General features: G+C 37.2%; 1 protein-coding gene across 2 annotated transcripts in view; it reads right to left on the reverse strand.

Moving 5' to 3' along the window:
- Positions 1-19,824, reverse strand: part of IFT81 (intraflagellar transport 81) — a 78,444-nt gene that overhangs the window by 9,270 nt on the left and 49,350 nt on the right. For both annotated transcript variants that reach the window (XM_004429994.2, XM_004429995.2), the window contains exons 13-17: positions 14,507-14,635; positions 13,433-13,522; positions 1,740-1,826; positions 658-729; positions 488-573 (exon numbers count right to left, since the gene is read on the reverse strand). In XM_004429994.2, the coding sequence (XP_004430051.1) occupies positions 488-573; positions 658-729; positions 1,740-1,826; positions 13,433-13,522; positions 14,507-14,635 (464 nt within the window). The remainder of the gene's footprint in view (positions 1-487; positions 574-657; positions 730-1,739; positions 1,827-13,432; positions 13,523-14,506; positions 14,636-19,824) is intronic.

Here is a 19,824-nt window from a genome sequence, read left to right on the forward strand (position 1 = left end):
GAGTCCAGGCCATGTGGGACTTTAAAAACAGACCAACCTTAGTGCTTATAAAAAAGCAACTATGAAATTATATGTATTCCTGGGGAGGAGGGGATGGAGAGTTAGTGCTTAATGATTACAAGAGTTTCTGTTTGAGGTGATGAAAAGTTTTTGTCATATATAGTGGTGAGGGTTGCATAACATTGTGAATGTAATCAATGCAACTGAACTGTACACTTAAAAATGGCTAAAACGGCAAATTTTATGTTACATATATATCTTTTGCCACAATAAAAAAATTAAGCAAGCAAGAAAAAAAATTATATGTATTGCTACTTAGTTAGCAGGGCTGCACTATCCAGATGATGGTTAACAAGATTTAACCCTAAATAATATGTTAGTGTCTGCTTATTTAAGGACTCCAAATTTTATAATTCCATCTTATTTATAAAAATTCTATAAGTGAAAATATTAAGTAACTCAATATAAAAACAACAAAATTACTTGCCTAATTGCCTTTCTTTTTTCTTGTTGGTCAGAAGAGACATACACCTTCATCTCATCAGTAGCACGACGAAGCTGTACTTCTAGGTTCTAAGTGGAAAGACTACGTTTTAGATTAAATCCTTAATACAGATGAATCTCAGAAAAGTTTTTGATCCACTTTGTTTGTCTTACCTTAATCATACAATTTGTATAATGGTATCTACTTTCTTCTTGAAGACATTCTTCACGAAGTCCTCTGACTTCCTGCAATATATAATTTTAAATGGGCAATATTATTCAAAGAATAATCAGATGCAGAGAGGATGATCTTAAATGTACAACAAAAGAAATACCACCAGAGTCATTTCCTCTTCTGTGATTGTAACTCTGTTTACTACAAGAGACTAGGTTGCAATCTTTTCTAGAGACTACTCTAAAACCTACAGGCTCAGTTTTTCATTTATTAAGTACCCACTGTATGCCCAGCTCTGTGCTAGGTGCTAGGGACACAGGAGTAAACAAGACAGGTCCCTGCTCTCATTCAAGGAGAGGAAAACAGACATAAACAAGGAAACAAATGATGAAGGTAGTTTCAGACGGGGATAAGGACTGTGAATAAAACTCAGCAGGAGAAAGTGACTGAGTGGGCAACAATAGATAGGGTCATCAGAGAAGACTTCTAGGAGGAGGTGACACGCAGGCTGACAGCTGAAAGATGAAAAGGAGAGATCCAGGCAAAGAGATGGAGGCAGAGTGTCCCAGAGAAAGAAGAGCACTACACAAAAGCCCTGAGGTGAAAATAAGCTCGGCCTGTTAGAAGCACAAGAAGAAGGCCAGTGTGGCTGGGGCCCCATGGATGAGGAGTAGAGCACGTGGATGTGAAGTTCATGTGGCAGGTGGGGCCTTGGAGACCACAGTTCTCAAGTTAGATTTTAAGTGCAACAGGAAGCCAATGGAGGGTGCCCTAAATTTTAGTTTCTGTGTCTGCTCTGTGGAGAAAAACACCTTAGGAAGGCAAAAGTGGAGGTGGGGAGCATGTGGTGGGTAACTGTGGGAGTCTAGGAAACACAAAGAGGCCTGGACTTGGGCAGTAGTGGTACAAATGGAGAATTCAATGTGTACACATCAAGTCTGAAGAAATAAAGATCTGGAGCTTAGGAGACAGACTCAGAGGATGAGGTAAAGACTTGGGAATCTTTTGACATTGGTGTAGTGAAAATATGCACACACAGGCAGTTTCTGCTAAATTATTAAAATAAAAACTGTCTTCTTACCTGTTCTAATTTGGACCGATTGCTTTCGAGGCCTGCTGCACAGCTATCATATTGAGATTTCTTTTCATCACATTCCTGGGTTAGTTCCTAATATGAAAAGGGTAAATGATTGAATAAGTGAAAAACAAAGGCCTAAAATGTGGCTCTGAAACAATGCATGCCCTTGTCAATCTTGTAACATAACTCTAAGCTTCTTGGCACACTTAAGAGTTATTTATACAACAATCAGACATTTGAGAATTATGACAGATGAAGGTGCTGATAAAAATAATAGCTACCATGTAATGAGTTGTGTGCCAGGCTCTTTATTAGGAGCTGGGGATACAACAGTGAACAAAACAGCCCAAAACCCTTCTCTTCAAGTAATGTTCAGACAAGTAAACAGGTTGCTGAGTGCTATCATGGGAAAATGCAAGTGTTATGGGAGCACATGAGACTCTCACTGGACCTAACCCAGGCTTGGGGATCAGCAGGGACAACTTCCTGGAGAAATTGATATCTAAGTTGAGGTATGAAGGATTAGTAAGAATAGTTAGTGGGAAGGTGGACAGGGGAGGAAAAAGTTCAGAAAAAAGGAACACTATGTATAAAGGCTTGGAAGCTAGAGAGAATAATAATTTAGGACATACAAGTAGTTTATTATGCTGGAGTGTGTCTGGGAAGTGTGAGAAGAGGCTGAAGACTTCGGCAGGGGCCTGACCAGAACTTTGTAAATCACATCAGGGTGTTTGAGTTTTACTCTTGACAATAACTAAATTTCACAACAACCCCCTGAGATAGGTATTAATATCCCCAGATCATGGTTGGAGAAAGTTCAGGGAGGCCAAGTATCTTGCCAAAGATATACTGCTGGAAAGGCGTGTCAGAATTTTAACTCAGGCTGTTTGAGTAGTTTCAAACTTTCTTCTAATGTAACATTTTGAATTAGGTAATCTGAAAATCTTCAGCTACAAATACCTAGAAATGATACAAGTTATCTACAAATGCTTGATAGGGTGGAGCAAACATCCTTTCCAATCCAGAGCTGAATCGAATTCTCAAGGAAGTAAGAGGAATTACCAGGGTCAGAAACAAAGGATGACCCCATCCACTGTGGCTACCCTTGATGAAGGGAGTTGGGAACAGTCAGTCTCAGTTGCAGAATGATTACAATGTCCAGGCAGGGCAGAAGACAGAGTGGGAAGTTAGAACTGAGAAGCCCATAGAATCCAAGCTGTTTTTCAACTTGGGAACACGTGAGTTAAGGGTTAACACCAGGCCTGGACTGATGCAGGCCAGCCTAAGAATGACCTTAGTTTCACACAGCACAGTTTCCTGGGGAACAGGAGAGTTAACATAAATGGGTAATGCTGTCTGTGCTTCCTTTGTTGTGTGGGACTGCATTTCGTTTGGGGTGATGAGCACAGTGTAAAAGACTGGTGGAAAAAAAGAGCTGTGGCTTTTAAGTACCAAAATGACCTACAGACACCTAAGGCTCTCACGGGTGACAGTCATACACTCCTTAAGCGGGAGAAGGGGCAACAGAGGCTGTGTACTTAGGTAGCTGCTGGGCCTCCCAATGAGATGAAGATACTACGGTAGATGAAAGGCTTTTTTTGGTCTGTTTCATGGCCAAACTGATTAGTAAATGCAGCTGTGGGGCTGCAGAGGCAGATGGAAAAAGGAAGCCTATCCCCAGGCAAGTTTGGGTTTGAATTTACCCTACCTATATGGTCTAAGAACTCCCAAGCTGAGACATTAACTCAAAATTAGCTCTAAGTTTGTGATATTCCTAAAACACCTGGCAGAACAATTGCAAAACCACTCTGGAGGGACACACCCTCCATCCTAGCTACCAGGACTGAAGAGACAATACCCTACTAAAGATAAGCTCACAATCCAAAAGTATAAACAGATAAGGAAAGGACTGATCCATCATGAATGAGAACCAGAAGATATAAAAAACAGCAGGACTATACCTCTAGGAACTTTGGATACTAGCAATAAGCCTATTAAAATAACTTAAGTTATAAAGGAGGAACTGAAAACAAAAGATCAAAAAAAGGTGCAGTGAGTAAAAATAGACAAAAAAATAGTCACTGAAATTAAAAAATGAGTAGATGGCATAAACATAAGATTAGACACAGCTCAGGAGACAAAAGAACCAGAAAATAGAGCTGAAGAAATTATTTAAAATTCATCACAGGCAGACAAAAAGATGAAAATATCAAACTGAGGTTATGCAATAGGGAACAGAATAAATATGTCCAACATATATCTAATAGGAGTTGCTGGAGAACAGACTAGAAAAAATGAGGGAGAAAATATTTGAAGATATTATGTAGGATTTCCCCAGAATTAATGGAAGACAAAAAGCAAAATTCCAGCAGAGCAAATAAAATTAAATCTATACTTAGATCACGGTAGTGAAACTAGACAACACCACACACAAAGATAAAAATATTAAAACCAATTACAGTCACGTGTCACTTAATAAACGGGATATGTTCTGAGAAACGTGTTTTTAGGTGATTTTGTCATTGTGCGAACACCACAGAGTGTACTTACACAAACCTAGATGGTATAGCCTACTACACACCTATGCTATATGGTACTAATTTTATGGACCACCATTGTGTATGTGGTCCATCATACACATGTGGTGCCTGACTGTCGAGGGAAGACATTACCTAAAAAGAAATGATAAATAAACTGATAGCAGACCCTTCAACACAAGAGAAACCAGAAAGCAATGAAAATAATATTTTTCTGACCAAGCCTTTATTCAAGAAGAAAAGAAAAGATGGTTTACTTATAGTAGTGATTCTTTACTGAGAGAACTACTAAAAGAAAACAAAACAAGGAAATTTAATTTCAGGAAGAAGGAAACTGAATCTAGAAAGAAGGATTAAAATACAAGAAGCAATGGTGAGAACTGCTAAATATGTGGGTAAATCTAAACAGGAAATGACTATATAAAGTAGTAATTATAACAGTAACGACCACCATGACAACCACTTTTAGAGATAAAGAAATAAAGTGGAAATAAAATACCAGAGCATAACAACACATATGTAAGGCAGGAGGCAGGGTTAAAATATTCTAAGGTCCCTGTATTGTTCAGGAGATGCTGACTAACTTCAGACTTTGTTAAGTCAGGAAAATGCATATTAAAAATTTAAGCATAAACAATATCAGAATAGAAAAGGATAGAAAAGGAAATAAAGAGAAAAAAGAAGATACAAGAAAACAGGATTGGTGTAATGGAGGGTAGGAAAGAAGAAAAGCAGCAAAGAAAAAGCACAGTAAATAGGAGGTACAAAACAGAAATAAATCCCAATGTATCAACAATAAGAGTAAATGTAAATGGGACTAATTTTGCCAATTAAAAGGCAGATTGTCAAATTAGGTGTAAGAAGCTATACCCACACAAAATCCAGCTATATGCTATTTATGAGACATATAGGACAAAAATGAGGATATAGAAAGCTGAAAGTAAACAAATAAAAAGATACACCAAGCAATACTAATCACAAGAAAGCTGGTATATTTACATTAATAGCAGACAGAATAAGATCCCTAGACAAAAAACATTACTAGAAATAAAAAAAGTCAAAAAATAATGATAAAACAAATAATTTACCGGGAAGTTTTGTTTTGCTTTTTCAAACCAGGAATCTTTTTAAAATTGTGGTCAAGTACACATAACACAAAATTTACCATCTTAACCATTTTTAAGTGTACAGTTCAGTAGCGTTAAGTACATTCACATTGTTGTACAACCAATCTACAATCTTTTCATCTTGCAAAACTAAAACTTGGTCCCCATTAAACAATAACTCCCCCATTCACCAGGAAGTTTTGAGCAACACTTTTAAGAAGCTTCATCTCATGAACACATGGAGAACCAAGCACTCAACAACTGGAAAACACACATTCTCTTCAAGATCAATCACTAATAACATTAGGTTGGGGGCCAGCCCCGTGGCTTAGTGGTTAAGTGCACGCGCTCCGCTACTGGCGGCCCAGGTTCAGATCCTGGGCGTGCACCAACGCACCGCTTGTCAGGCCATGCTGAGGCCGCGTCCCACATACAGCAACTAGCAGGATGTGCAACTATGACATACAACTATGTACTGGGACTTTGGGGGAAAAAAAGGAGGAGGATTGGCAATAGATGTTAGCTCAGAGCCAGTCTTCCTCAGCAAAAAAAAAGAGGAGGATTAGCATGGATGTTAGCTCAGGGCTGATCTTCCTCACAAAAACAACAACAACAACAACAAAAAACATTAGGTTAGCCTCAGATCTCTCCATGACCACACTTAACCCTAGAAGACTGTGGAGCTATACTTTAAAAATCCTCAAGGAAAGAAAGCGTGTTGTAAGAATTTTATGCTCAGTTAAGCTGCTGTTGAAATATTTAAGGCAACAAACTCTAGAACATGCAAGAACTCCAGGAATATTGTTCTTAGCCTTTTTTGAGAACTCTACTAGAGGACAAATCACAGACAATAAAAAAGTAGGAAAAAGGGCAGTGAAAGGATTGGTAATGAGCACTGAATCTAATAATTACAGGTCTAACACTAAAAACAAAAGTGGGAACTAGGGCAACAAAACAGAATGTAAATGTTACGTGTCCTGACAATGTAGAAACAATACATTAAAACCTGCAGGGAAGGGAAGGGGGGAAGAAGGTGGAAGGTAGAATAAGTAAGCTGGTTTCCTCAATTGTTAATTGCTAGGAATGGGTGGTGGAATGTCAAAGGATATAATTTAAAGCCAGCGAATCAAGTCATAGTACAAGTATATTCAAAGTATAAAGGCAAGCAGTAAGAAAGACAATACAATTGACTAAAATCAGGTGCTAAAGGAGAGGGAAGGGAGAAAGAAGGCAGGGGAAATATGCTAATTTCATCACTGCTCACAGTGTGGATTAATAGATACTATTTACAGAAATGGATGATTAATGGTAGAGTTACAAATATAACCACTAGAGCAAAACCATAAGCCCAAAAACACACACACACAGAAAGAGAGAGAGAGAGAGAACAGAGGATTTTTTACTGGCTTTAAAATCAAAAGCAAAATGTAAAATGCACTAAGACCAAATATGTCTGCATATCAATAAATATAAATGGCTAAACTTATCTATTAAAACAAACTTTTCAGATTGTATCACATAACAAAACCCAATTCAAGATCTATTCAGAGACACACCTAAAACAATGTAATTTTTAAAAAGTTGAAAGAAAATATGGGCAAAAGTATAGCAGGCAAATGCAAACAAAAGGAAGCATTTTGATCTTAGCATCAGAGTTGAATTCTGGCCCACCTGCCCCCTACAAAAGCCTTTGATTTTTTAGAGAGTAGAACAAAGGTGTTGTGGAGAACAAACTTTAGGTAGCCAATAAATAATTATACATTCATTAATTCTCAGAAAATTTCTAGAAAATACACAAGGAACTGTTAACTGTTATTACTTCTGGGGAGTGTGCTGGGGGTGGTGCAGAGAGAGAGATAATTTCTATTCTTTCCCTAAACAATTCTTCGTAGTTTGAATTCTTGCCAAGAGCATGATTTTACTTTTACAAGAAGAAGCAATGAATAAGAAATATTTCAGTGAAATCAATAATTACCAGATTGTATACTCTAAATATTTAGTATTTTAGCTTTTCCCTATATATTAGCAATTATATGTATTATGCCATTTAATTACATATAATTTGTAGAATTGCTCCTAAGACAACAAACATGAAACTTTTTAAGATGCTATTCTAATTCTAAATAATTATAAAAGATTTAGATAAATGTAAGTTATATATCTTGAGTTGTGATGCTTTAATTTTCAAATAGTTAATACTCAAATTTAGAACAACATGCAAATACAATAGAAAGGAAATGTACTAGCACTTCACTATAAAATTTCCTAAATATTTGAGAGTTGCTCATTAAAGCAAGAAGTATAAAGTATTTTTAAGTACCGCTGCACTTTAACAATGTGATAATACATCTATGTAGTTTTGAGTGTTAAATATACCTAAGTTAAAAATAAATAATATTCAAAGTAGAGAACAACTAAGAATTTCAGTTAATATTTGGAAACAGCTTAGAGTCAATGAAGCGGCTTTTTTTTTTCCAGTATACTTTTTATTACAAAAGGCTTCTGGGTAAAAATAAAACTATACAGGGATGTAGGAGATTGGCATATGGAGATAAGCAAAACAAGTATCAGGCACTCACCAACTACATTGAACTCAAACATTAAAAAACAAAACAAAACAGTTGATGTAAATATAGGCAAGCCCAGAACTCTTTTTTTAGATTTTTTTATTATGATAAAATATACATAAAATAAAAATTACCACTTAAACCGTTTTTAAGTGTACAGCACACTGGCATTAAATACATTCACTCTGTTGTGCAACCATCACCACCATACATCTCCAGAACTCTTCATCTTCCAAAACTGAAACTTGGTACCCATTAAATACTAACCCCCCATTTCTCCCTTTCCTCTCCCCCAACAACCAACATTCTACTTTCTGTCTCTATGAATCTGATTACTCTAGGTATCTCATATACGTGGAATCATACAGTATTTGTCCTTAGCAGTTGACTTTTCTTTTCTTTTCTTTTCTTTTTTGTGAGGAAGATCAGCCCTGAGCTAACATCCATGCTAATCCTCCTCTTTTTCTGCTGAGGAAGACCGGCTCTGAGCTAACATCTATTGCCAATCCTCCTCCTTTTTTTCCCCAAAGCCCCAGTAGATAGTTGTATGTCACAGTTGCACATCCTTCTAGTTGCTGTATGTGGGACGTGGCCTCAGCACGGCCGGAGAAGCAGTGCGTCGGTGCGCGCCCGGATCCGAACCCCGGCTGCCAGTAGTGGAGTGTGTGCACTTAACCGCTAAGCCCAGGGGCCGGCCCCAGCAGCTGACTTTTCAACATGGCAGAAGACAGAGATGAAAACACTCAGATGGCTTACGCACCCCTTTGGATGAATATGGAAAGAACTAGAGAGTTGTACTATTTGGGAAAGGTGGTGAGACAGTTACATTTCTTTGTAATGGGAGAGGTAGGCAGTGTTTCACATACAGAGAAATCTAGTCAAATCATATGAAAATGAATTTCAGGTTTTGGTTATATTATTATAATAAGTGACTTTATAGAATTTAAGATCTGATGGGCCGGCCCATGTCTCAGCAGTTAAGTGCGCGCGCTCCGCTGCTGGCGGACCGGGTTCGGATCCCGGGCGTGCACTGACGCACCGCTTCTCCGGCCATGCTGAGGCCGCAGCCCACATACAGCAACTAGAAGGATGTGCAACTATGACATACAACTATCTACTAGGGCTTTGGGGGAAAAAAAGGAGGAGGATTGGCAATAGATGTTAGCTCAGAGATGGACTTCCTCAGCAAAAAGAAGAGGATTAGCATGGATGTTAGCTCAGGGCTGATATTCCTCACACACACAAAAAAAGAATTTAAGATCTGGTATATGATTTTACTTACAAAACGAGTTGGTTGAAAAGCAATAATATTCCTTCTTTTAAAACTATTTTTAATAATTACAATGACAAATACCTTTTAAAAAGGTTCTTATGTATTAGTCATTGTTGCAAAGTGCCTTATAGGTGTTATCTCATTTAAACTTTACAATCACCCTATTAAGGGACCAGTTTACAGATGAGGAAACTAAAGTTTATAGAGATGAAGTCACTTACCCAAGGTTATCTAGGGTCTGCCTATTCTGCAGCCCATGTTCTTAATCATTCTATCCAGACTGTCTCTCTATAATTAATGCAATTGGTTCTATTTGCCTTTCACCTGCTGAAGTGTTTCCCAATCATGGCACATTGTGAAGCTTATCCTAAATCTATGCTACATATGCCCTTATTGACCTATATTGACAGATGGCAGAGTTTATCACATACTCTAAACAATTCTTTTAGTAAACTAATAAATTAGCAATATATTTCAAAAGAATTAACAAGTTTGGAGCAGACTGGCTTAGTGTAGAGAAAACGGGCTTTGAACTCAGACTGTAGTTTGAGTCCCTGTGCCATCAGTTATGTCATCTTAAGCAAGTATTTGACTTTTCTAAGCCTCGATTTCCTCATCTATAGAAAATCTGAAAAAATATATTTTATGGTTGTTGTGAATATTAAATATATGAATGAGAAAGCACTAACAGAACACTGCAAGAACTCAATAGTTATTATTTATTTAATTCTGTAGAGGTTTGCTTCTAACTCCTGAAGACTTTTGCTACTTACATGTATACTCGATTTGATTTTTAAAATACTTTTATAAATGTTCTGTTAATTAATTCAACAAAAATTTATTGAGCACCTACATTGTTCTAAACTTGGTTCTATAAACCAGACACAACTCTGGTAGAGATTATGGTAAAGGTCTTAAAAGGGACTTAGCAATTTTTTTTTAATTCCAAAAATAAACTCTAATTAAGTACATAAAATAATTCATTTGCATTATGTAGTCTTAAACCAAAACTCAACATGGCCTTTCCTGAAATCTCCTCAGACTTCAGGTAGTCTCACTCCATGCTCTTTCTGCCGGCTGCATTTTCTCCCAGGCTGTGATCAAACATCATATCTAGGCAGATGATGACACACTTCAACTTGAGCCCTAAAATCTTCTCCTCAACTCTTGCTGGGTATTAACCTCCATGTGTCTGTAATGAATTCATCATTTCCTCTCTCCTTTGCCCACTGCCACCAACAAAACTAGCTCTTCCTCATCCCTAACCTGCGTTATTAGTGGCTTCAAACCTCAAAATTATTTTTGCTACCTTTGTTCCCTTGTCCACAATTAGTGTTCCTCCATATATCGTTCAGATCTATTCCTTCTCGTCCATTTTTCTACCAATACTTTAGTTCAGGCGCTCAGTATCTCTAACCTAGACCTCAAAAGGCACTTGGTACTACTTTTATTTATTAAAAAGTATAATTACAGGGCCGGCCCCGTGGCTTAGCGGTTAAGTGCGTGCGCTCTGCTGCTGGCGGCCTGGGTTCGGATCCAGGGCACGCACCAACGCACCGCTTCTCCGGCCATGCTGGGGCCGTGTCCCACATACAGCAACTGGAAGGATGTGCAGCTATGACATACAACTATCTACTGGGGCTTTGGGGGAAAACAAATAAATAAATAAAAAAATTAAAAAAAAAAAAAGTATAATTATAAAGACTATGGCAAACAAGGGAAATATGATATAGTAATTGAATAAAAACTTAAAGTAACTACACTCATACACTGCATAATGACATTTTGGTCAACAATGGACCGCATATATGACCGTGGTCCCGTAAGATTAGTATCACACAGCCTAGGTGTGTAGTAGGCTATACCACCTAGGTTTGTGTAAACATAGTCTATGATATTCACACAACAACGAAATAGCCTACTGACACATTTCTCAGAACGTATTCCTGTCGTTAAGCGACACGTGACTATAAATGCAATGGATACTACAATTCCAACCAAGTAAAAAAGTATAAATGAAAGGACAAGGATAAAATGCAAAGATGAACACTGTTCAGCTGCTACTAATAGGTTAATGGATGGTGTACTAAAAATGTCAATTAAAGTACCCGAAATACCCATAGTGTCTCCAGAGGGAAAATTCTCTAGGCACCCATACTTGGTACCATATCACCCTCCTTCCCACCCTTACCTCAAGCATAGCAGGTTAAACTAAGGATGGACCCCAGACCTGACCTGAGGACAGCCAATAGTCTTTGAGGTAGTCTAGCATGAAAAACTGCTCAAAAAAGAGAGGAGCTGCACCAAGAATTTGAATTAGAAAATGCAGAGAAAATAGGGCAGTTAGTAGTGAAAACTTCAACATAAAGTCTGTAGAGAGAAAGGCCATAGTGTGAGACATGAACAATGAGGAGCCATAAGCAAGTTGAGGTTATAAGGATGCCAATCCAAAGAGTAAGGAGAAACTATAAGATAGAGAAAAGAAAAAGAGGTGAAAAACCTGGCTGGTGGCAGAAAGAGAGTGAGAAGCCAATACACAGAGATTCACTGAGTCATGTTATTGGTGTAGTATTTAGTATAAAGAGCTTGGCTCTGCCATTTACTGGCTGTATAACCTTGGACAAGTCCCTTACCTCTCTGTGCCTTTATTTGCTCATTTGTGTAAAGGGGAGTGAGTCCCTATCTTACTGGGTGGTTCTGAGGCCTTAAATGAGTAATGTAATAGTGCCTAGTACATAGAAAGCACTTAATAAATGTTGTTACTATCATATTCATCACCATGATCCATAAGCTCCTGATGCTAAGGTTCCTGAAGCTTCCCTGAACCAAAATGCTCTCTGGTTAGAGTACCTCTACCTGTTCCAGATAGACTATGGTTCTGGTCTTGGATTTCCATGACAGAGCATTTCCTTTATTGTCCTAAATATCCTTTCAATAAAATTCCTCATTTAAAATGTAAATGGATTTAATAAAAGAACTATTTATAAACAGATTTATTAACTTACTATTAGGGAGAAATTTTTCATCACTAGATATAACCAGTCCCTTTTGTGTCCAAGTCGCTTACTCAAGAAAAGCATTAAGAAAATCAATGAATTAGAAAGTATTCACGAAAACAATTCTTGATGTCCTCAATCTGCAACCTTGCTCAAAAATCTCTCTGAAAACTTTCCCTCCTAACAATCACTTCATTTGCTTCCTCTTTCCTTATCAGTTAAGTATATGATTCTGATTATATTTTTTTCTATGTTGTTCTTAAGTTGGGTTATCTTTGTTTTTCTTGAATTTCTTCATGTGCTTGTCCCATCTCACCTATTAGAGTATGAACTCCAGAGAACAAGGACTTGTCTCTTCCATGTCTTTGTGATTGCAGTGTAATGGAACAAGCAGGAGATTTTGAAATAAGATGATATAGATGCTAGAGTCAAGCCCCAAATCTCTGATTTCCTACTTGTCTATTTGGATAAGTTACTAAACCTGTCTCAGACTCCACAGCATTTTCTATAAAAAGGAAATGATATCCATCTGATTTCAAAGTCCATGTGATTTTTCACTCTGCTTCTCTGACTCTGATGGATGGCATTCATGAGGAATTTTATAGTTCCATGCTCAGTACAGCTCACATTCAAACCTAAAATTACTACATGGAGAGTGATAAAATAACAAATGCTAATGCCAAATTGTGGAGGCCACCTGATCTGGATTTGTGGAGGGCATTTACCTTGTAACAGTTTATCTTTAAAGCAGCAGTTAGAATTAGCTCCCAAGTAATGGTATTTCACCACATAATAAGCTATCATAGTTTGCCCCCTACCCTGCTCCCCAGCAAAGCAAATTCATTAATTTAAAGTTAACTTGTCACCACATGCTGGCAGACTCTGAGCTTTTACCTGGCCACCAAAGAATGTCACTTCATATTTATAGCTCTGAGATGCGTATGATTTAAAGCAAAAAAATCTCATCTGGCTACACTTGTGATTGCACCTTAAATTCCTTCTTCTCTTCTCTTGCAAATAATTTACGACAAAACAAATACTATAAATTAAACAAAAACCTTTGTAGGTCACATTATTACTCTCTTTTGCAGAATCATCAATATAATCATAATCATCATAATTTTTTTTTAATTACCCAAGTAAAATATTCAGGATTCTAACTAGTACATATGAACAAGATAGAATACCAGAAGTATCACAAAATCAAATTCACTTACTTGACATTTCTGACGCAACTGTCTTAGTTCTTTTATAACTGGGGCTAGAGCCGACTTCTTTTCAGATACCAGTGAATTCAGTTTTTTTACCTATCATTTAAACAAAATACATGATATTTAAAAAAAGATTCAAAAGAACAAAAGTACTACATGCATAAAGATATTTATTGCAATGTTATATATAAGAGTAAAAAGACTATAAATTACTTCAAAGCCAAACAATGGGGAAGTGATTTAGTAAATTTTGATTCCTCAGTAAGATAGAATACCATTTAACTATTCAAAATGTCAATTATTAAGACTGTAAACCATTATGGGAAAATATTTATAATCTAACATTGAACGACTAAAACAAATTACAAAGTTGCCTGTATTCAACTACAATCATGTTGTATTATGTAAAAAATTATGTAGGTTATATAAAATATATATAAACATGGATGAAGTGATATTCAAATTACTTAATAATCCAAATGGCATAAGTAATGACCAATCAGAATGGAGACCAGCCATAGAGATGAATAGAGTCTCGGAGGTCTTTGCTGTGCTAAACGTTAATCTTTTTAGGAATTAGATTGTGGTGAGATCCAGAGGGTTCTGGGCCAATGTGGACAAGGCAGGTGGAGATGGGTACTCTGAGAGTTAAGGGCAGCAGCTATTTACCAATAAGTAAGGAAAGATTTCAACATTTTAATGCCTGATGAAGCTGTATCAGTACATTCTGGCTGAATAGCAGCCCTGAATATGGTAGGATACTAAGGATATACGCAAAAATGAAATAATTTTATTAGAGTGGTATGATGTGGGAAAACTTACTTTTTATCTTAAATATTTCTTTAATTTTATATAACTTCTACACACTGCAAAAACCACAAAATGCATAAACTATTATAAGTTGAACAATCTTACTAACTGGAAAAATTCAAAAGATACTGATAAAGATAGATGAAAGAATATAAAGCAAACAATTTGCAGAAATGAAACTATGAATGTTTCACTGAAAACAGAACAAACACAAAAGCATTTGCCTTCTAGCTACACAATAAAAAACCCTAAAGAAAAATGTGTAATCACCATTTCAGACATGTCATCCAGTGTTTGCCCTTTCATTTCATCGATTTCACTCTTCAATGCAGATACTCTTTCCAGCTCTTCTTGGGTATAACTATACCCAGATATACCCTTTTTCTCCTCAATAGTTTGCTAAAAGCAAAGATAAAAATAGGTGTAAAAAATGGGGTCCACAAAATGGGTGTTAAAACCAAGATGATTCCATAAGAAGTATACAGATTTAATACATAACAATAAAGTTGTAAATAAAATAAATTAGTTTAAAATCCTAAAGGACAATCTTTATTGACTTCAACAATAATTACATACCTTTATATGTTATAAACTTACACTAAATTTTACTATGGTATCTTCAGGTACATATCCAATCTTAGAATTTAGAATAATGCCATGTACTTAGCACAGAATCTAAAACACAGGATGCACTCAATAAATGTTTGCTGAATGAATTAATTCTCACATGATCAATTGTACTTGCGTTCACTAACTCATCTAAAATTTATTATATATATGCAAATGCGCCAAGCACAGTTCTAGGCACAAAATACATAGCAGCGAACAAAAAAGGAAAATAAAAGTCCCCTTCCTCAAAGAGCTTACTTCTAGTGAGAGTAAATAAACAATATGTAAACAAAGTAAAATACATATAGTATGAGATAAGAGTGGGGTTGGAATCTTAAATACCAGAGTGGTTAGAAAAGGTCTTCTTGAGAAGATGACATCTGAGCAAAGCCCTGAAGGAAGTGAGGAAGCAAGCCATACAGATATCCAGGGGATCAGCAAGTGCAAAAGACATGATGTAAGAGCATACCTGGCCTTTTCAAGAAACAGCTAGGAGACTGGTAGAGCTGAAAATGGAGTAAGAATGAGGTAGGAGTGGGGAGGAATCATATAGAACTCAGCTGGTTTGCCGGGACAGTCACAGTTTATGTCTATTGTCCTTTGCATTTTCAAAAAGTGTCCTAGTTTAGATGATAAATTATATATAAATTATATTGTTACCTTATTTTTAGGCCAATGAAAGAGCTTAGACTTATTTTAAATGAGATGGGAGGCTTGTTGGAAGGTTCACAGTAAAGGAATTTTTTTTGTGTGTGTGAGGAAGATCAGCCCTGAGCTAACATCCATGCTAATCCTCCTCTTTTTGCTGAGGAAGACCGGCTCTGAGCTAACATCTATTGCCAATCCTCCTCCTTTTTTTCTTCCCCAAAGCCCAGTAGATAGTTGTATGTCATAGCTGCACATCCTTCTAGTTGCTGTATATGGGACGCGGCCTCAGCATGGCCGGAGAAGTGGTGCATCAGTGCGCACCCGGGATCCGAACCCGGGCCGCCAGTAGTGGAGTGCGCGCACTTAACCACTAAGCCACTGGGCCGGCCCCAGAGTAAAGGAATTTTTTAATGATCACTTTAACATCTGTGCTGAGATCAAAATATAGAGGGGCAAGGGTGAGGGCAGGGAAGTCAGCAGAAGATTATTCCAATAATTCATGTTAAAGATGACGGTAGTGTGAATCACGTGGTGGTGGTACAGGTAATGAGAAGTACTTCTGTATACATTTTGAAGATTGATCCAACAAGATATCATGACAGATTAGATGTAGGATGTGAGGGAAAGTGAAGGGTAAAGAATGACTCCAAGGTTTCTGGCCTGAAGAACTGAGAGGATGAAGTTACTATTTGTTGAGATGAGGAAGACTTGAGAAGATCAGCTTTGAGAGAGTAGTGCACATCAGAAGGTTAGTTTTGGACATGTTAAAAATCCCAAATGTTTAGTAGATATCCAACAGAGAGGTCAAGACTTTATATGTAGAAGATTGGAATTTGAGAAGAAATCCAGGCTGGAGATATAAATTTGTGAGTTGTCTGCATATAGAAGGTCTTCAAAGCCATGAGACAGGATAAGATCACCAAAAGAGTGAGGACAGAGAAGAGCTCCAAAGGCTAAGCATGGGAAACTCCAACATTTAGACCTTGGAAAAATGAGAAGAAATCAGCCATGGAGTAGGAACAGCAGAGTTAATAAGGGGAAAAAACCAGGAGAGTGTAGAGTACAAGAAGACAAGTACAGAAAAATTTTACAGGAAGAGGGAGTCATCAACTATGTCAAATACTGCTAACAGGTCAAGTAGGAAGAGGACTAAGAATTGACCATTGGCTTTAGCAACGTGAAGCTATTGGTGACCTTGACAAGAGAAATTTCAGTGGAATGTAGGTGTGAACACCTGATTGGGAGGGTTCAAAAGAGGATGGAAGAACCAAAAGGAAAGAAAGACAAGGAGAGAGGGAATGGAAGCAGAGCTGGAATTTGAGGCTGCCAATAAGATTTGGACTCCTAAGAAAGGAGTAGAGGGAACTACAGAGTATTAGCCCAAAATTCTGTATGCAATTTCCTCTTTAGGCATTACCAAATCCTAAGCTGTGCACAAGCAGGGTAAGATTCCCAGAGGACAAGTGGAAATTAGCAGATAGGTTGCTAAAGAGCTGAGCAAAGATTTCAGCAGTCTCATAGTGCTAGGGAGGTAGAGGTAGGAATTCAAAACTTATCGAAGTGTAGGGGCCTTGGTAAATGCCCCAGACTATCAGCTAAAACCCCAGAAGGGCTACTCCTTAGGAGTAAGGGCTATATCCTAGGAGGAAGAGCTAGGTCCTAGGAATAAGGACTACTTTCTAGGAGTAAACTCTCTGCCACAGGAATAAGGGCTGCATCCTAGCAGTAAAAGAAAACTGGAAAAATACCAGCTCTAACAAAACTGGATCAAGGTAATCTACAAGAAAAAAAAAAAAATCAAATGCTCTTTCAAGGAAGACAAATACATCCAGAGCCTGACATTCAATACAAAATTACTAGGTAAGCAAAGTAGCAGGAACAAATTGTCTGAAAATCAAGAGAAAAAATACAGACAATAGAAACAGACACTCAGATGAATTTATCTGACAAGACATTTAAAATAGCTGTGATTAATATATTAAAGAAAATAAATGAAAAGTTGGAGAATGTTACAAATAACTGAAATCTATAGAATAGAATCAAATGAAAATTCTAGAACTAAGAAACATAATACTAATATTAAGAATTCAATACATGGATTACATAGCAGATTAGATACAACAAAAAAGGAAGATTAATGAACTGGAAGATAGCACAGAAGAAAAAAATCCAGATTAAATCAGAGTGAGAAAAAAAAAAAAGGAAAATGCAAAAAATATATTAAAAAAGCAAACACAAAACCCATAAGAAACATGGTAAATGGTGCAAAAGTCTAACATACATTTAACTGTAACTGTATTTCAAGTAAGGGAAGAGAGAATGAGATGATAACAATATTCAAAGAAATACTGGCTGAGAACTTCCCAAAAACTGACAAAAGACATTAAGCCACAGATTTAAGAAACTTTACAGACCCCAAGCCAGATAAATAAAAAAGAAAAGCACACTTAGGAAAATCATAGTAAAACTGCTGAAAAGCGAAAGACAGAAAGAGAATCTTAAAAGCAACGAGAGAAATCCACACTACCTTAGAAAACAACAAGACTAACAACAGAAATAATGGAAGCCAGACAACAACGGAACTAATCTTTGAAGTGGTGAAAGAAAACAGCTGCTGGGCCAGCCCTGTGGCTTAGTGGTTAAGTGTGTGTGCTCCGCTACTGGCAGCCTGGGTTCAGATCCCGGGCGTGCACTGACACACCACTTCTCCGGCCATGCTGAGGCCGTGTCCCACGTACAGCAACTAGAAGGATGTGCAACTATGACATACAACTATCTACTGGGGCTTTGGGGAAAAAAAGGAGGAGGATTGGCAATAGATGTTAGCTCAGAGCCGGTCTTCCTCAGCAAAAAAAAACAAAAAAAAAAGAGGAGGATTAGCATGGATGTAAGCTCAGGGCTGACCTTCCTCACAAAAACAAAAAAAAAGAAAGAAAGAAAACAGCTGCCAAACAAGAATTTTCTATTCAGTGAAACTGTGCTTCAAAATGAAGGTGGAGTAAAGATGTTTCAAGAAAAACAAAAACTGAAAGGATTTATCACCAGCAGACCTACACTAAATGAAATACTGAAAATGAGCTCATCACACAGAAGGAAAATGATCCCAACAGAATAATGATGATGCAAGAAGGAAAGAAGAGGCACAAAAAGAGTAAACATGCAGATAAATCTAGACTAATAATGAATATAATATCATGTAGGATTTAAGTTACACATAGAATTAAAAAATCTATATCCACAAAGCACAAAATACGAAAAGGAGGTAAACGGGGCTAAAGTGTTGTAAGGTTCTTGCATTGCCCAGGATATAGTAAAATAAAAAATTCAGGGAAGACTGTAATCAGTAAAAGGTAGCATGTTATAATCTCTGGCATAAGAACTAAAAAAGTAATAGGGATAACAAAAAGAAGCTACAACCAGTAAGCTAAAAGAGGAGAAACAAGGAAGATAACAATACTTGACTAATACAAGAGAAGGGAAGAAAGGAGAAAAAAGGAATGAAGAGCAGATGAGACAAATAGAAAACTTTGAAAAATCAGTAATATATTAAATATAAAAGGATTAAATACTTGAATTAAAAGACAAGGACTGCCACACTGTATAAAAATATAAAGCCTAACTATATGTTTCTTACAAGATATACACAATAAACATAAGGATGGAGAAAGGCTGAAAGGATGCAAAAAATATATGTCATTTAAACATTATAGGGCCGGCCCTGTGGCTTAGCGGTTAAGGGCGTGCTCTCTGATGCTGGCGGCCTGGGTTCGGATCCCGGGCGCACACCGACACACCGCTTCTCCGGCCACGCTGAGGCCGTGTCCCATATACAGCAACTAGAAGGATGTGCAACTATGACATACAACTATCTACTGGGGCTTTGGGGGAAAAATAAATAAATAAATCTTTAAAAAAAAAAAAAAAAATAAACATTATAAGAAAGTCTGTGTGGCTGTATTAATAACAGATAAGTATGTTTTAAGGCAAGAGATATTACTAGAGATTAAAAAAAGGGACATTTACTAATTATCAAAGAGCAAATTTAATAGGGAGATAATGATACTAAATTTGCATGGACAAATAACATAATCTCAGGATATTTGCAGTGGATATTGCAGGTGTTCTGCCCTGATGTGCTTACTGGGCCAGTGTACCCATCCCCCCAGCTGTTGTGAGAATAGGCTGTTAATTGCTTACAAATTGCCCCTGCTTCAAAGTGTGCCCTTGGCTGGAAAGGAACTGTATCATGGTGGTAGTGAGAGCGTTCATAGCAAATGACTGACTGACATAGGGGTACAAAAGGGTAACCCTCCTGTCTAAAGATGAGACCA

This window comes from Ceratotherium simum, chromosome 35 (genome assembly GCF_057802395.1).
Source record: "Ceratotherium simum simum isolate JZ-2026a chromosome 35, ASM5780239v1, whole genome shotgun sequence".
In the NCBI taxonomy this organism is placed as follows: domain Eukaryota; kingdom Metazoa; phylum Chordata; class Mammalia; order Perissodactyla; family Rhinocerotidae; genus Ceratotherium; species Ceratotherium simum.